The 14,746-nt window shown below is 27.6% G+C and overlaps 3 protein-coding genes across 5 annotated transcripts in view; 2 read left to right on the top strand and 1 right to left on the bottom strand.

The window, feature by feature from the left end:
• Window positions 1-2,373, bottom strand: part of LOC108690889 (arrestin domain-containing protein 17-like) — a 5,276-nt gene extending 2,903 nt beyond the window's left edge. The window contains exon 1 of the mRNA XM_018198417.1: window positions 1,878-2,373. Within this exon, the coding sequence (XP_018053906.1) occupies window positions 1,878-2,304 (427 nt within the window). The 5' untranslated portion in view covers window positions 2,305-2,373. The remainder of the gene's footprint in view (window positions 1-1,877) is intronic.
• A 3,298-nt stretch (window positions 2,374-5,671) lies between these two features.
• LOC108690950 (synaptobrevin homolog 2-like) lies at window positions 5,672-9,074 on the top strand. 2 transcript variants are annotated; one of them, XM_018198506.1, is made up of 6 exons: window positions 5,672-5,848; window positions 5,963-6,012; window positions 6,276-6,326; window positions 7,346-7,578; window positions 8,582-8,657; window positions 8,998-9,074. In XM_018198506.1, exons 1-5 carry the CDS (start codon window positions 5,783-5,785, stop codon window positions 8,617-8,619), a joined length of 438 nt encoding a protein of 145 aa, XP_018053995.1. In that variant the 5' UTR covers window positions 5,672-5,782; the 3' UTR covers window positions 8,620-8,657; window positions 8,998-9,074. The 2 variants fall into 2 exon arrangements, with proteins under 2 accessions (XP_018053995.1, XP_018053996.1); XM_018198507.1 differs by lacking the exon at window positions 8,582-8,657 and having other exon boundaries at window positions 8,998-9,038.
• Window positions 9,075-11,610: 2,536 nt separating this feature from the next.
• The window catches only part of LOC108690875 (long-chain fatty acid transport protein 4), a 16,345-nt gene continuing 13,209 nt past the window's right edge, over window positions 11,611-14,746 (top strand). For both annotated transcript variants that reach the window (XM_018198392.1, XM_018198391.1), the window contains exon 1: window positions 11,611-11,909. In XM_018198392.1, coding sequence (XP_018053881.1) covers window positions 11,785-11,909 — 125 coding nt within the window. In that variant the 5' untranslated portion in view covers window positions 11,611-11,784. The remainder of the gene's footprint in view (window positions 11,910-14,746) is intronic.

The raw sequence follows: 14,746 nt of genomic DNA, 5'->3' as shown, positions 1-14,746 counted from the left end.
ATATATATATATATATATATATATGTACGTATTTATGTTCTTAAAAAAAAATTTTGACTAGAGTAAAAGAAAAGTTCTACTAATTTTTTACGCAGATTACATGAGATATATAGGAAAGACTTGCGCATTAGCCAGAACAATACATTATAACACACAAAGTTCAATGTCATTTGAAACGTATCAATAATACTGGCAAACATGTAATATTGATGTGTTGCGTAACTACATTACAGCTGATACACAAAAATAATTGCGGAAACAATGCAACCAGTGTTTCGTACATTGTTGCTCCGTAAATCGTTTCTTTTCGGCGATTTAAATTCGTTAGTAATTGAATTAAATCGAATAGCAGCCACGTAAAAATCGCTTGTCGATAATTTTTAGACTTACAATTTGAAAACGTAGATTATGAAATACATGTTCAAGTGATAATTACAAGGTATTTCAAAATATGTGAATGAGAGTTATGTTTTATAACATAATTTGTGTGTGTGTGTTTGTGTGTGTGTGTGTGTGTGTGTGTGTGTGTGTATCTACAGTCCGTTTAATTGCAAGTCATCATATTTAAACCCTTATTATTTTATAAATTATTACTTGCAATATTTATAAAATAATAACGGCTTAAATTTCGCAATTATTTCTGTGCAATAAAATTTATTTTTTTTATTTAACAAAAATTTACAAAAACTTCTTTTAACATCCTGTATATTCTGATATATATTCCAACATTATTCATCAAGTAATGTACGATGCGTTTTGATAATTATAACTTCGTTTATAAAACGCACATGAGAGCGAGATAATTTCAGTGCGTTTTTATTTGCTTATTGTTAGGATATCGTTTCTGATAATACGAAGCGATATAACTAGACTGCGTATCCAATTGACATTTCTTTCGTTCGTGATTAGCATTAAATAAGGTTTTATTTAATTAATCTATTTCTTTCATAAATAAATAATGATTGAGCGTCTGCAGAAGAGAGATTTTATTGTTGTTGTTTTAATATTGAAGCACAGAAACTAGAAAATATGAGCGTTCATGTTATATTTCGTCTATGTGGTCTCAACATTTGATGCCGAATGTCATGTTGAATGTTTGATAATGACGTTATGGTGGCTTCATTACATTCTGTCGCGCAGTGACAGAACCCCATAAGAAAAAAATACAGACAAGTAGTATTTGAATAACCAACGAAAAAAAATCATCACTTCTTTTGTTATAAGAATAAAAAATATCAACGGTGTACATCATAGATAATAGATAATATCGTGGATAATATCGACATAGAAACTATTTCTATGCGAATGTATGTAATACATTTAATTAATTATATTTGATTGCTATAAATGCATCTCATTATAATGTAACAAGAATTTCTACATTTAACAATTTTCATTGCATTGCAATTAGTACTTCTTGTTTAGAATAATTATTCATTTATTTCTATCCTTTTTTTCTTTTTTATCAACTTACAAGATTTTGAAGTTCTTAAATCCGTTTTTCTTAAAACGCTAATTAATATTCGTATTCGAAGAATTCTTCGATTGAACTCGTCGATTTCTTCTATTTTTTTCTATTTAGAATCTATAATATTCAAATCTTCATTTATCACGATTATTAAATGATGTATTTCTCCAAGAACTTGTAAGTACTCCATTCTTCACGTACGGTCCTGGTTTTGCACTGCACGCGTTTTTACGCACACATATACACCCACGCGTGCATATACGCTGTCGAATACGCTCGCTGGCACCCGACGCTCTTGTCGGTGCGGCGCCGATGGCATGATGGCATTAAGAGGCGTGATATCGCTCGATATTGCAAGCCTCGTGCGCTCGTGCCGCGCCTGCCAGTCTCGTACTGGACATTTATTTACCTCGGATTGTCTTCTCTCTGGCCAGGTCAACGATGACGTCGCCAGTAACGATTTCACCAGGTGCGTAAGTAGCGCCCGGTCGGTCGAACTCGATGCGAAAAGTCCTCAACGATGGCATTGGAAAATGCGTCGAGATTTCACTTTCATCAAGCAAGATCGAACTCGGATGATCGACGTAATCTAAGGTGGGGAATACTACTGAACGCAACCGGTCCGACGTCGCGACGTTTGTCGACAATGTCGACTGTGAGTCCTCTTGCGACGTTAGTACCGCGTGTTCTGACCGATCGCTAGACCGGCGCTGACAGATGTCGAGATGGGTGGGTGGTTGGATCAGCACCCCACTGTGAACGTCATCGGGGTGCGTGCCATATCCCTTATGATGGTTTAATGATGGGAGCCTCTTATTCTTTATGATCTTTATCATAGGGAATAAATGTGTGTGTATGAGAAGCTGAGAATATAGAGGATAATCGCACTTTATTAGGATACTGAAGAGCAGACAAATATATTGTAATATTATTTTAATGGTTGCTCATTGGAAAAAATACTTTTGATGAGTACATAAATAATATCCAAAGAAAATATTTTTATACTATAATTTTAAGAAGGGATCAATTTGCTCTCTGATAAAAGATAAATGAGATGTATGTTTTGTACTTTCTGAGAAAAATTCTGATAGATTTTCATGTAATTTTTAGAATATGAATATGAAAGACGCCGATTTTAATTAAGAGGCAGGTGCTTTTCGCTCCCCCAATAATTTTTACTTTTTTGTTTCTTAATAAAAGATTTTTTAACAATAAATAATTTCTGTGATTAAAACTGAAAAAGCGTTGACCAATATCTGATTTTGTAATTTAATCTTAATGTTTAGTATCGTTATAATGATACTGAATTTGTCAAAAGTTACAAATCAAGGTATAGACGATACTTTGACGTGCTAAATTAAAGCTAGCACAGCGCGTCGCTTGCTGTAATCGAAAAGAAAGTACACTTCGTTTTACATGTAAAAGTATATAATCTACATATTTCTGTACACTTCTAATCATCTCCGTAATGTAAAAACTATTAAAAAAAGATTATTAAAAAAAAGGTCATTGTTTGAAATGCTTTTCTCCTTGCTTCTTCTTCAACGCTTTTTTTTTTAAGTCGGCGCCGTTGAACATATTTATTAAATTTTATCTGCATGCGAAAAATAGAATTTCTAATTGTAAGCATTTGAGTCATTCATTAGTAATAGTCCTCACGTGTAAGAAACCTTACCTTAGTTTCTATAAATTGCTAAAAACATGAATCACTATTCAGAGTATAATATATTCTATATTATTACGTAATGACGTTGTGTAGCTAAAAAAAAATTCTTCGAAATGACGCTAGAGAATTACGGAAAACTGATATTGTTGCATAATGTGTAATAATGTAAAACGATATAAATACGTCATTCTATACGTCATAATAACGTGAAAATTATCAATCTTCAAGATCAGACTATATATTATCAGACTATATATTATGAAGTGCAATGCTGATGATGACTCAAAGAAAATTGTAAAGGCATAGATAGAAAAAGAGTAAGAAAGAGTAAAAAAACATTAACTAGTATAAATGAGAGAAAACTCGTCTGAAGATAAAAGTGTGCAATACAATAAATTTACAATGTATAAAAAACTCAAATCAAAATCAAGAAAAAGATAATTGAACGATAAAGCTATAGCCGATTTAGTGTATCACGCGTGTTTACGTTGGCTTTCGTGGGAGTATTGCTTCTATAAGTTATATATTTTCATTCTTTATATTGAATTATTGGAAATGCATTATTATCAAATAAGATATGTTTGTTATCTGTCAGACCTATTAAATGATCAATAAGTATCATTGAATGGTGATACTTACTTGGAAGTGTATCGCGTGTTGAACATTTCTATATAAATTTATTAAACTATATTTATTAAACTTGTTGCGGACTGTACAGTAATTGCTCCTCAATAGTCCTTTTGTAAAGGACTATTGTCTTCAGCGATTGATTAATAAAGTCAGTCGAGATAATTAATGTGATATATTATCAGATAATTCTTAAACAACATAAACTCTAAAATTATGACATAAGATAATCTTTAAGTCATCTTTTAGATGCAAAAAATGTCTTATGACCTGATTTTAGATATTTTTTGTTGTCTAGGTTCTTCCATGTGCGTAAAATATTTCTCCAAAACAGGATTATTGTGCATCTATCTTATTGAATTTATTGCATTCGTCATTTAGTAGCTTCTGATACTATTAATTTTATGTACATACTCATATGATATTGGTAAGTTAGACAGCGCGAGAGAAATCGATCTTTTTGTTTATAACAATTATTTATTTGTACGTTTGGATGATAGATTGGTAGTATTTATTTTTTTAGTGAAACTAAACTCATAAAATTTACTGTGTGTATGAAAGGAATGTATACGAATGTTTAATTACTTATGTATACGAGCATTTTCTATAAAAAAATAAAACATTAAACAACATTTATTTTTCAAAATGTTTCTTTCTTGATTATAAAATCAACAGTTAAAAAAAAATTAGAAATAAGTTAAAATGATAGGAGACAATTTTAATTCGATGTAGCTGTTGTCATGTTAGACAATTTATTTGTTTTTTGAGTACCTCTGCAAGTAAAATATTCAAGCTGCAAATAAATGTAGCTGATAATGTAAGACTTAATTAATATAAAATATCAATAAAAAAGAAAGGAAAAAGGACTAATGAGAATGGCGCTGTAGACAATTATATCTTCTTAAGGGGATACTGGATGGAGTAATCAAATTGTCGACACATTGTCAACAAATGTCGACAGATAAAAAAAAATTTCCGAATTTACTGAACGGAATCAAAAATTCTTTTACAGGATTGAAGTATATATAAAATTAGGAGGTGCTGTAATGGATTTTATACTAAAATTGAAAATAGTTAAAAATTTATTTATTTTTCAACTCGTAGAGTTTTCATCTGACGTAGATATTTCCTTAATACAAAAGTTTTATAGCTCGTATGGACAAAGCGATAGTGCCATTACTCTTCGGATTACGTGAACGAACAATACTGAATTTATAATTTTAAGATTAAAAGCTTAAAAAATTTATATTGATCTGCAAATTACGTGTATACGAATGCTGAGCGAAAAGTCAAAATTCAGAATGGTAAATAAAGCAGTAATTGTGTACTCTAGATTATAAGCAGTAGATTATAAGCAGTAGATGCTCGATCTTACAAGAATGTATATGTTGTGTGAGACAGAATAATAATGTAAGAAATGAATTAAAGATGTCACTATTATCGACTTTCTTTATTTGGAATTAAAAAAATCTACTATCGACATCGATCAAATTCAACGCCGCCTTACCGTATTACCGATAAAGTTAGCGTTTTTAATGTTTTTGTTCCTGTCCAATTTTTTCGTAATAATTTCACAGAATAAAAATTCCTTTTCTACGATTAAAATATACATGTTAATGTACTTGGCGCTGATGTTCAAAGTTGGAAAAAAAATTATAGATTTCTTTATCCATTTTTACCTCAGTATGGCGACCAACGCAGAAACTGTGAAAAAATTGGACAGGAACAAAAATGTTAAAAACGCTAATTTTATCGGTAATATAGACAGTTTCAACATCCCCGAAACAAAAAACAATTTTATTATATTATTGTATATCGCTTATGGTGCCATCTATTCTATTGATCTGCGGTTTGCATCTCACCTTACGGCTACCACGAGGCCGGTAAAGCAGAATAGCTTCTGTCAAAATGGCCGAGTGTTCGTGGAAGGTTAAATTCTAATCGTTGCAACAAATCATTTAAGTGTGCGAATCAATTATTTAAAGCCTGCGCGTGAAACGCGGGCCTATTTTCCTGAGAATATGTTGTCATCCAGTAAACGCAGTTTATCCAAAGAGGACATCAAAACCGCGGACAAAGATGAGAAAGTAAGTATCTCTTATTGTCGCATTGGTGCATGTATATCAAAGAACACGCAGTATTCGGAAGTGATGTCACGCTTGGCGGGAAACTTGACATATGTTTAAACTGTTCTTTTGCAGGAATCGTTATTGGAGCATGACAGTGATCTTGATGAGGAGATGTTGTTCACGTAAGAAAATTATTTTTATAATAAACTGTAATTACTTACAAAAATTTCTATAAAAATATAATTGCTGTTTTTGTCAAAAAAATACTGGAATAATAAAATATAGTTATATCTTATGTTAACATTTGGTATAAACTAGTTTTACATTTCAATGTAAATGATCGATTTATATAAGTATTTACTTTTATTTATTTTGCTCTTGCTATATTTTTCCGAAAATTGCCTTAATTAATACAAATATATTAATATGGAATATGTAATTACAGCCGACCCAGTACATCAAGTGGAAATGAAAACATTGATAATAAAATGGATACGTGAGTATGATGTTTTTTAATTTTAAGGATTTGTAGATAACAGTCGAATAACATCTATATAGTTTAAATATTGATAAATAGATATCGTGCAATAACATTCTGTGATTTGGCCTATATGTCTTTTTCAATGTTTATTTATTTTGACATAGTTTGAAGAAGCAATTATCATTATAATTTGCTTAATATAAATATAATATAACACATGACGTTACATAACAGTTACATTGCTGCTGAATTTTAATATTAATATTATGTTACTTTTAGTTGGTAATACGACTGGAACGTATTCTAACTGAAACTTTCTTATTTTTCATGCGGTTATTACTTCTGTGTAATTTTTTACTGTGTAATTTTTAATCATTTATTTTATTTATGTATTATTCTTGCGCACATACACACACACACACACACGCGCGCGCGCGCGCGCGCGCACGCACACGCACACGCACGCATGCACGCACACACACATAAAATATATAATATATATTATATAACTATTATCATACTTTTTATCATACTTTTATTATACTTATACTTTATCATACTGTTATTATCATACTTTTTATCATATTCACAGTTAAAATACAATTTTGATTTTGTTGAATTATAGGAATAAATGAACAAAATTAATTAAGTAGAATAATAATTGGCTTGTCGACAAATAAATTATAAAATTCAATTTATGACCAATACAATCATAAAGCGTAAATAAATTTATGATAATAAATTATACAATAAGTTTTGTTGAATTATAATAAGTAATTATTTTTTAATAAAATAGAAATTAGTTTTAGAAGAATCTTTTGAGAGTATAAGGAAAAAATGTAGATTGTTAAAAATACTTAAAAAAAAAGAAGGTAATCACAAATGCTTTTCAATCTTGAATTAGTCTTGAATTGATCTTTATATTCATAATTAATTTATATTTGTATAATTGATACGATATTATATATGCAAATTAATACAGACGAAATTATGGTGCAAGCAATTGATATCGATTTAATTGTCTGTATTTGAAGCGTCAAGCTGCAAATACAGGAGGTGGCGGACGTGATGCGGGATAATGTTCAAAAAGTAATAGATCGCGGCGAGAGACTGGAGGATTTACAGCAAGCGAGCGATCGTCTCAATATGGCCGGAAACGAATTTAGAGAAGCTGCGAAGAGAGCACAACGGAGAGCATGGCTCCAGAATGTGAAATCGAGGATCATCATTATCAGCATTACTGTGACGATCGTACTTTTCATTGTTGGTAAGAAATAGTACTGCGTATAATCAATAACAGCACGATAAAAAAATTAAACAAGCTGTATAATGTCATATATCTTATCTCTTCTCAGACTTTTTAAAAGCTTTTTGTACTAATTGATATGGTTCTGTTTGTTTATGTTTTGCCTCTTAAATTTTATTTCTTTGTAAAATATCATAACATAACATGAATATTAATGATAAGACAAAAGTCAACCACTTTCTTTTTGGACAATATTTCTTAAATAAAAGTTAAAACTTCAGAAACATAAATATAAACTTCTATCAAATAATATAGCAGTTTTTTTTATAATATTGTTTGCAATTTTATAATTTTAATTAACTTCCCACAAGCAAAAATAAGTTTGGTAAAATGAGTCTCAAAACTGACGCAGTACGCAATAATGCCATATATTCTTATTCTTTTTCTTCACACAAGTTATCTGTACAAAATATTTACAAGTGAATGTACATAAGATTTTATAAAATTTTTTCATTTCGATGAAATAGTTTTTGTTGATTTATATATTTTATGCTGTTCTATGCCGCAAACATATAACGCGCAATTTTTTTTTTGAGGATTTTTATATCATTATCGGCGTCTTTTTTCTATTAATTAAAATAACTAATTTGTGGCTCGGAAAGTTAAAAAATTTTTATAAAATAGACTGTAGATTAAAAACAATTTATAAGATGTTTGTTCTTCACATATAAAGCCAAATTTATATTTTTGAAATCAATTCTTTTACTTAATTTTGAAATACGAATTTTCATTACAGTTAACAATTATTAGTTAAAAAAATATATTTCTGTTCTATGTTCTATCCCGTTCTATTTATTTTTTATTCAATATTATTATATTTTTCTACATATATTTTACACAACTCTTATATTTAATTATTTATTTAAATCAAGGATTTAAAACATCAACAACAATGTTAAATTATTTTAAATCAGTCAATTTTTGAAGTATGCTATCTAGTTTGATTAGCGCGTATCGTTTTCAGTTTTGGACATCATGGTACTTTACCTGGTTCTCAGATAACGAGTGTAATGTTTCGAACTTCGATCATTCAAATTAAGGTATATAATCTTTTACATTGTCCCTGAACTTTGCACAGTAATGTTTGCGTACAATTAAGGTATATAATCTTTTACATTGTCCTTGAATTTTGTTCAGTAACGTTTGCATAAAACAAAATCACTCTAATCATCATATAAATTACTATAATCATCTGTTTAATAATCATAAAAATATTACATTGCGCATTCTTTGCATTTTGCAACTTTTTTTTAGTTGCATTTATTTAAATTGTCGATTCTATTCGCTTCTTTTTATCATATTTCAATTACTGTTTTTATTACAATACATAACTAGTGTTAATAACATGATACATAAATATTAATATTTTTTTCTTTTCAGGATCTATCATTGTGAGATTCGTCTGACTGAGAAATCACCAATATATTGTACATGTTGTACATTAAGATTTTCTTCCCTTAAATCAATTATATAAGTATTGTAATTATATAAGTTTTTCTGTATAAATATATCTCTTCTATTATTTATGTAAACACGTGTGTTGTTTTTGTACATTTTACCATAAAAATTTGTACTACTGTTTGCACTACTGTCTATGTTTATTTTACGCGAACAAATGAAATTAAGATGACGTTATGTTGATCAATTTTATGTTTTATGTCAGCAATTTTGAACTAAATTATATTTATATTTCTCTGTTTTTATTAGATAATAAAAAGTTATTTCTTCTATTTTATTTGTTTTTTCTTTTGTTTAACATATTATAAGCTTTATAAAAAAAAGTTTTTATTGTCAATATATGATTTTACGTATATTTTTCATATTATAATGAATTAAACATATAATCTGATATCAATATCAAAACTGTAGTGAAGAATGTAAAATGATACAAGCATATAAATCAGAATAATCTTCCTATATTATCAAGAAATAAATATGTATATTTTAAATATATTTTAAGTATACTGTATACAATGACGATACTGTGTATCATACGTCTTGAGGTTGCATGTTATTTTATTTCAGTGCTATATATGCATTTTATATATAATATGCATTGATAATTGATATCAGTTTATATATATGCGACTTGTGTTTTTATATAAAAAATATAATCTCTCTCTATTTCTCTCGGGTAAATGCAACGATGTAAATGTAATACACGTATTTGTACTATCTTCTATTTATTACTTTTTATCAGTTAAAGTAAAGCAATTTCAAAATTCATATTCCTTTCAGTACGTGTGAAGATGAGAAGTTACTTTTACCATTTTTAAAACAATGATTTGGTTATTTTTAAAAGCAACGAATCGACGCAACACAAGTATATATAATGAATTACTTTTTTCAATAAATAATGCGTAATAATGACAAGTCACTTTTTAAAAGTGATATTTCCAGCCTTAGCTTTTAGTTAATTATCGTCAAAAAAAAACTCCAACGTCATTATTAAATCGTTGTTTTAAGAAGTATATGTAACGATAAAAGTAACTTCTTATTCCTGAGTATATATATATATATATTATAGCATCACACATAGTTATTTTTTATATTTTACTTATGTTATTCTTATATTATTCTTTTGGCATCAATAAGTTAGGAATTTATTTTCAAAAGAGAATTGTCCTTGTTTATTTCTATATTTATTCAATATCCTATTTTAGTGTAAAAAGTGATTATCAAATATTAAATTTAATTTTACTTTTAAATAAATAAATTATTCCTTTTGAATCTTATACATATTTCTCTTTTTTGAAAAGATAAATATTTTTATTCAAATGTAAAATTAAATTAATGTTATTAACCAATTTTTTTTATATTAAAATAGGATATCGAATAAAAATCAAATCATGTTGAAGAAATATAAACAGGAAAGAATATATCACATGTTATAGACAATATATTGTGTACTTCATTGGAATTCATTAAAAGCTTACAATTTCGCAATGAAAAGCGATCATGTTATAGAGCAATTTTATACGTGACAAGCTTTATATATGCGACCTACAAATTGCGATAGGCGTGTGAGACTATCTGTGGTCTGTTCAAAATAACCAGTTTGACCAGTTTGTCATCGCTGTTTACATCAACGAATCGCAGTGAGCATTTTTTCACATTATTATATCAATAATATGATAAGCACGTTTTAATTAATTATATTTTATCGAAGATTACTGATTGTATCAAATTAAGATTTATATTGGGTACAAAAAAACAAAATATTTTCGTTGCTTTATTAAATCAATTATTATTAATTGTTTTCTTATCATGTCTACATGTAAAAAACAATTTTGCTGAAGTATTTAGAAATTTTGATAAATTTAGATAAATCTGAAAATAATTGTGTTGTATTATCAAAATAATCATGTAAAAAATTTGAGCATGACGCGCCATATTGCAAAAACTTTTAACATTCTAGCAAGTAGAGCATTCTGCTTAATTATTTTGATAGTCTAACAAAATTATTTTTAAATCTGTATCTAACTAAATTTTTAATTACATCCAATTTAATTATAGCAAAATTATTTCTGTTTCTGTATAGACAGACTTTTAAGAATAAAATAAAACGAAATGTATGAACACATGAAATTTCTACTTCTTTCTCTTAAATCATGCTAAGAAAATAAAATCACTTTATTTTGATCTTGTATATGATACGATAATAGTAATTATGTTATTAAAATGTGATTAAGAACATTTTAGACTTATTTGAGGAAAATTCAGGATACGCGATAGTATTGTTAAATCGAACCTGTTGCAATTTTATGTTTTCGGAGCACCCGCCTTTAGAAGCTGATGAGAGTGGCTTTCGTAAAAGCTTTTGCGCATGTGTTATCCATCGCAACGTGTAATATCAGCTTTATCACTCCCACTGCTCCGGAATAGCTCTGTAGGATAGCTCATGAGTCGCGATGACTACTACGTGCAAGTCTATCCACATGGTTGGGGGGATACACGGATAGTGTTTATATATATATCGGAGTCGTCCTTCAATTCCGTTTCAGTCATACCACGGCGTTCGCGTTTATCAGTACTTAACTGGTTTATAATATACTTGGAACCGGTATTTGTAACTAATGCGCGATTGACCGGTGGCTGCTGGCGCCATTTCTAGGTTGCACGTCCGATTAATTTCCCCAAGTTCTAGGACGAGTAAACATACGGAAAATGATTACGACAGATTTTCACCTGATTATTATCATCATGAGCCTGCTGCTTGGCGGCTTTCTCCTTACCGGAAGTCGCCGGCACTTCATTTACGTGCTCTACAAAACGTTACCTAGAGATATTTTGTGAGTATAAATAAATGTGAGAAAATATGGGCGGAAAAAGTTTAAATATTCTATTCAGTAGATAACGTAGGTGCGAATGTTTGTGTTTAAATTTTCGCTAGTATTTTTTTAATGCTGCTCAAGAAGAATAGATTAGAAAAAAACAGAGGAAATGGAAGAGTTACTATTCCGTTGCATTTTCCGTTACTTCTTATAATAACAATTTGACGATGCAATTTTTTATGACTATATATAATGATAACTATATAATTAAACGCTAAGATTATGTTAAGGTTGGGAAAATTATTTTGAAAAGTAATTTTCTTTATTTACTTACTGAAAAAAGTAATTTGTAACAAATACAAGTTACAAATAATGACTAAAATAACGAATTACAAATTCCAAGTTAATTTTTTCAATAACAAATGTCTTTTTTAACTCGTTACAAATAACGATTGAGATTTCCCAACACTGATGTTACCGTTATAGTCATAAAAAAATTCATCACCGCTAAATCATTATTATAACAGGATAATGATAAGGTAACGGTATTACAAGTAATTAATTACTTTCATTTCCTGGATAAAAAGATATATTAGATGTATTTTATATTTGCATAATTTTATAATTCTTATATTTTATTTTATACTTTATAGAAACTGTTTCTACTAAATTTACTTTATAATATAATGATGATTATATATTGGGTCGTCCGGAAAGTCCGCAAAAGATTTAAATATAATAAATGAAATTAAAAATTTAAATCTTCTGCATTTTTATTTTCCTTCAAAATCGGCATGAATTTTCCGGACAACCCAATACATTGTTGTCAAGTTTTTTACTGCTCCAAGATGTTCGTTTACAGTTAATTAATTGAATAAAATTGAAAAAATTGAAAATATACTATTATACTATTATAATACTAATATTATAAATAACTATTATACCTAAATTAATATAATATTTTATGTAAATAAAATAATATATTTTATATATTGAAAATATATAATATATATTATTTTATTTATTATTTTATTATTTTATTTATTAACATATATGATTTTAATTTTTTAATGCAGCAATTATTGCAAGTTATTTAAGTAAGATAGATAAAATATTATAGAGAAGGCTGAAAATATTTTGTCGCGATATATTATTGTGATATATTTAAAGCTCGTAATAATAATCTTTCATGCTTCATGTTATGGATTAATAATTTGCGTTCAATGCCCGAGTTGCATGATTGCCCGTCGCATTCGCTTCAATGCTTCTTTTGCCGTTGGAATGCACGCGAGAAAGATGGGGGAGTTTATAAGAGTCCCCTCGATGCATCTTCTCTTTTTATTACATTATGACTTCCTATTAAAATAATTCTTTTTGCATCATAAATTAATTTATATTTATTAGTAATTACGACTATTAAATGAAATATTTTATATATGTATACTGATGAAGAAAGATAAGAATCTTAAATTACTTAAAATATTTATAATTATTTTTGCATATATACTATTGTTAAGTTTTTTTTATACTAATGGATCACAAATCAATGACTCTATAACGGGTCGAAAATGTTTTGTGTATTATTATGAATTTTAAACATTAAATTGAATTGTTAAGTAATGAAAATCCAGCTAAGCTTGTAGTCCCTTTTATTATTTGTTTTAAATTTTTGCTGTTCAGTTTATGCTGTTCAGTTTTATGCTGTGCAGTTTTGTTTTAATATTTTATATTTATTTTTTTAAAATATTATACATTTTTAATTATGTATCGTAAGAATAAAAGAGACTTCTAATTTCAGGAGAAACCATAATAATATAAAAATGTAATATTCAAATATAACATACAAAAACATAATAATAAGAAAATAATATAACAATATAATATCATAATATTTCTTATTTTTATATAGTATTTAAATTGAATCGAATATTCCTAAAAGCGCAAGATTATAGTTTTGAATTAATGTTATCGATATTAGAAAAAAATAGATTTTTTATTTTTTGATATAGATGAGATAATGATATAGCGAAAGCATTTGCGCAGCATACATTAATAAATTCGAAAATCATTGATTTTTTTGAATATCATTGTTATTACATCCGAGATAAGAAAAACTTCATTTGGTCCAAATATTAATTGCGAACGTGATTTGAAAGAGATTTACGTTTTTTTTTAATTTTTTGATATTTTTTAATAGATAAAATGAATATTTTAACATAATTTTAATTTTATGATTTAAGTGAGGATGATTTAATCTAAAATCGAAACAATTATGTATTTGTGTGAATTGATGTTTATTGTTATTATCATTACTCAGCACTTAAATTTTGCTTCATGTTCCTTCATTTATCACATCAGCTTTTTATTTTTTATTCTTTAATATTTCATTAAATAGCAAAGATAATCGAATATGTATGTTATACAGGATGTTGTAGCGTTAAAACTATACTATGAATTTAGAATCTCAAAAGATACAGCTTTTTTCGGAAATTTATTAACAAATGCTTTGTTTAAGAGATATGGACTTCTTAAATTACTGAACTATAGAAATGAATAATATCGTAGAGTGTGTAGTATTGTAATTAATTAAAAAATTAAAATTAGAAGTTAAATAATAAATCACCTAAATACGAGAGAAGTGCCATTTTCGTTAAAGTTAGATGTCAAACTAATACATATATATTATTCTTTAAATATGAAATTATTTTAGAAATATAATTATGCGCTTATTTATCATTAATTATTACTTATTTTACTTTAATTTTATTATTTAATTTTATTATTGTTAAATAATAAAGTTAATTATTAGAACATAAGGAGAGATGAAAGCTATATAGTGTAAATTACTTCTATGA

This window comes from Atta colombica, unplaced genomic scaffold (genome assembly GCF_001594045.1).
Source record: "Atta colombica isolate Treedump-2 unplaced genomic scaffold, Acol1.0 scaffold38, whole genome shotgun sequence".
Lineage (NCBI taxonomy): Eukaryota > Metazoa > Arthropoda > Insecta > Hymenoptera > Formicidae > Atta > Atta colombica.
This window is presented reverse-complemented; position numbering and strand designations above follow the sequence as displayed.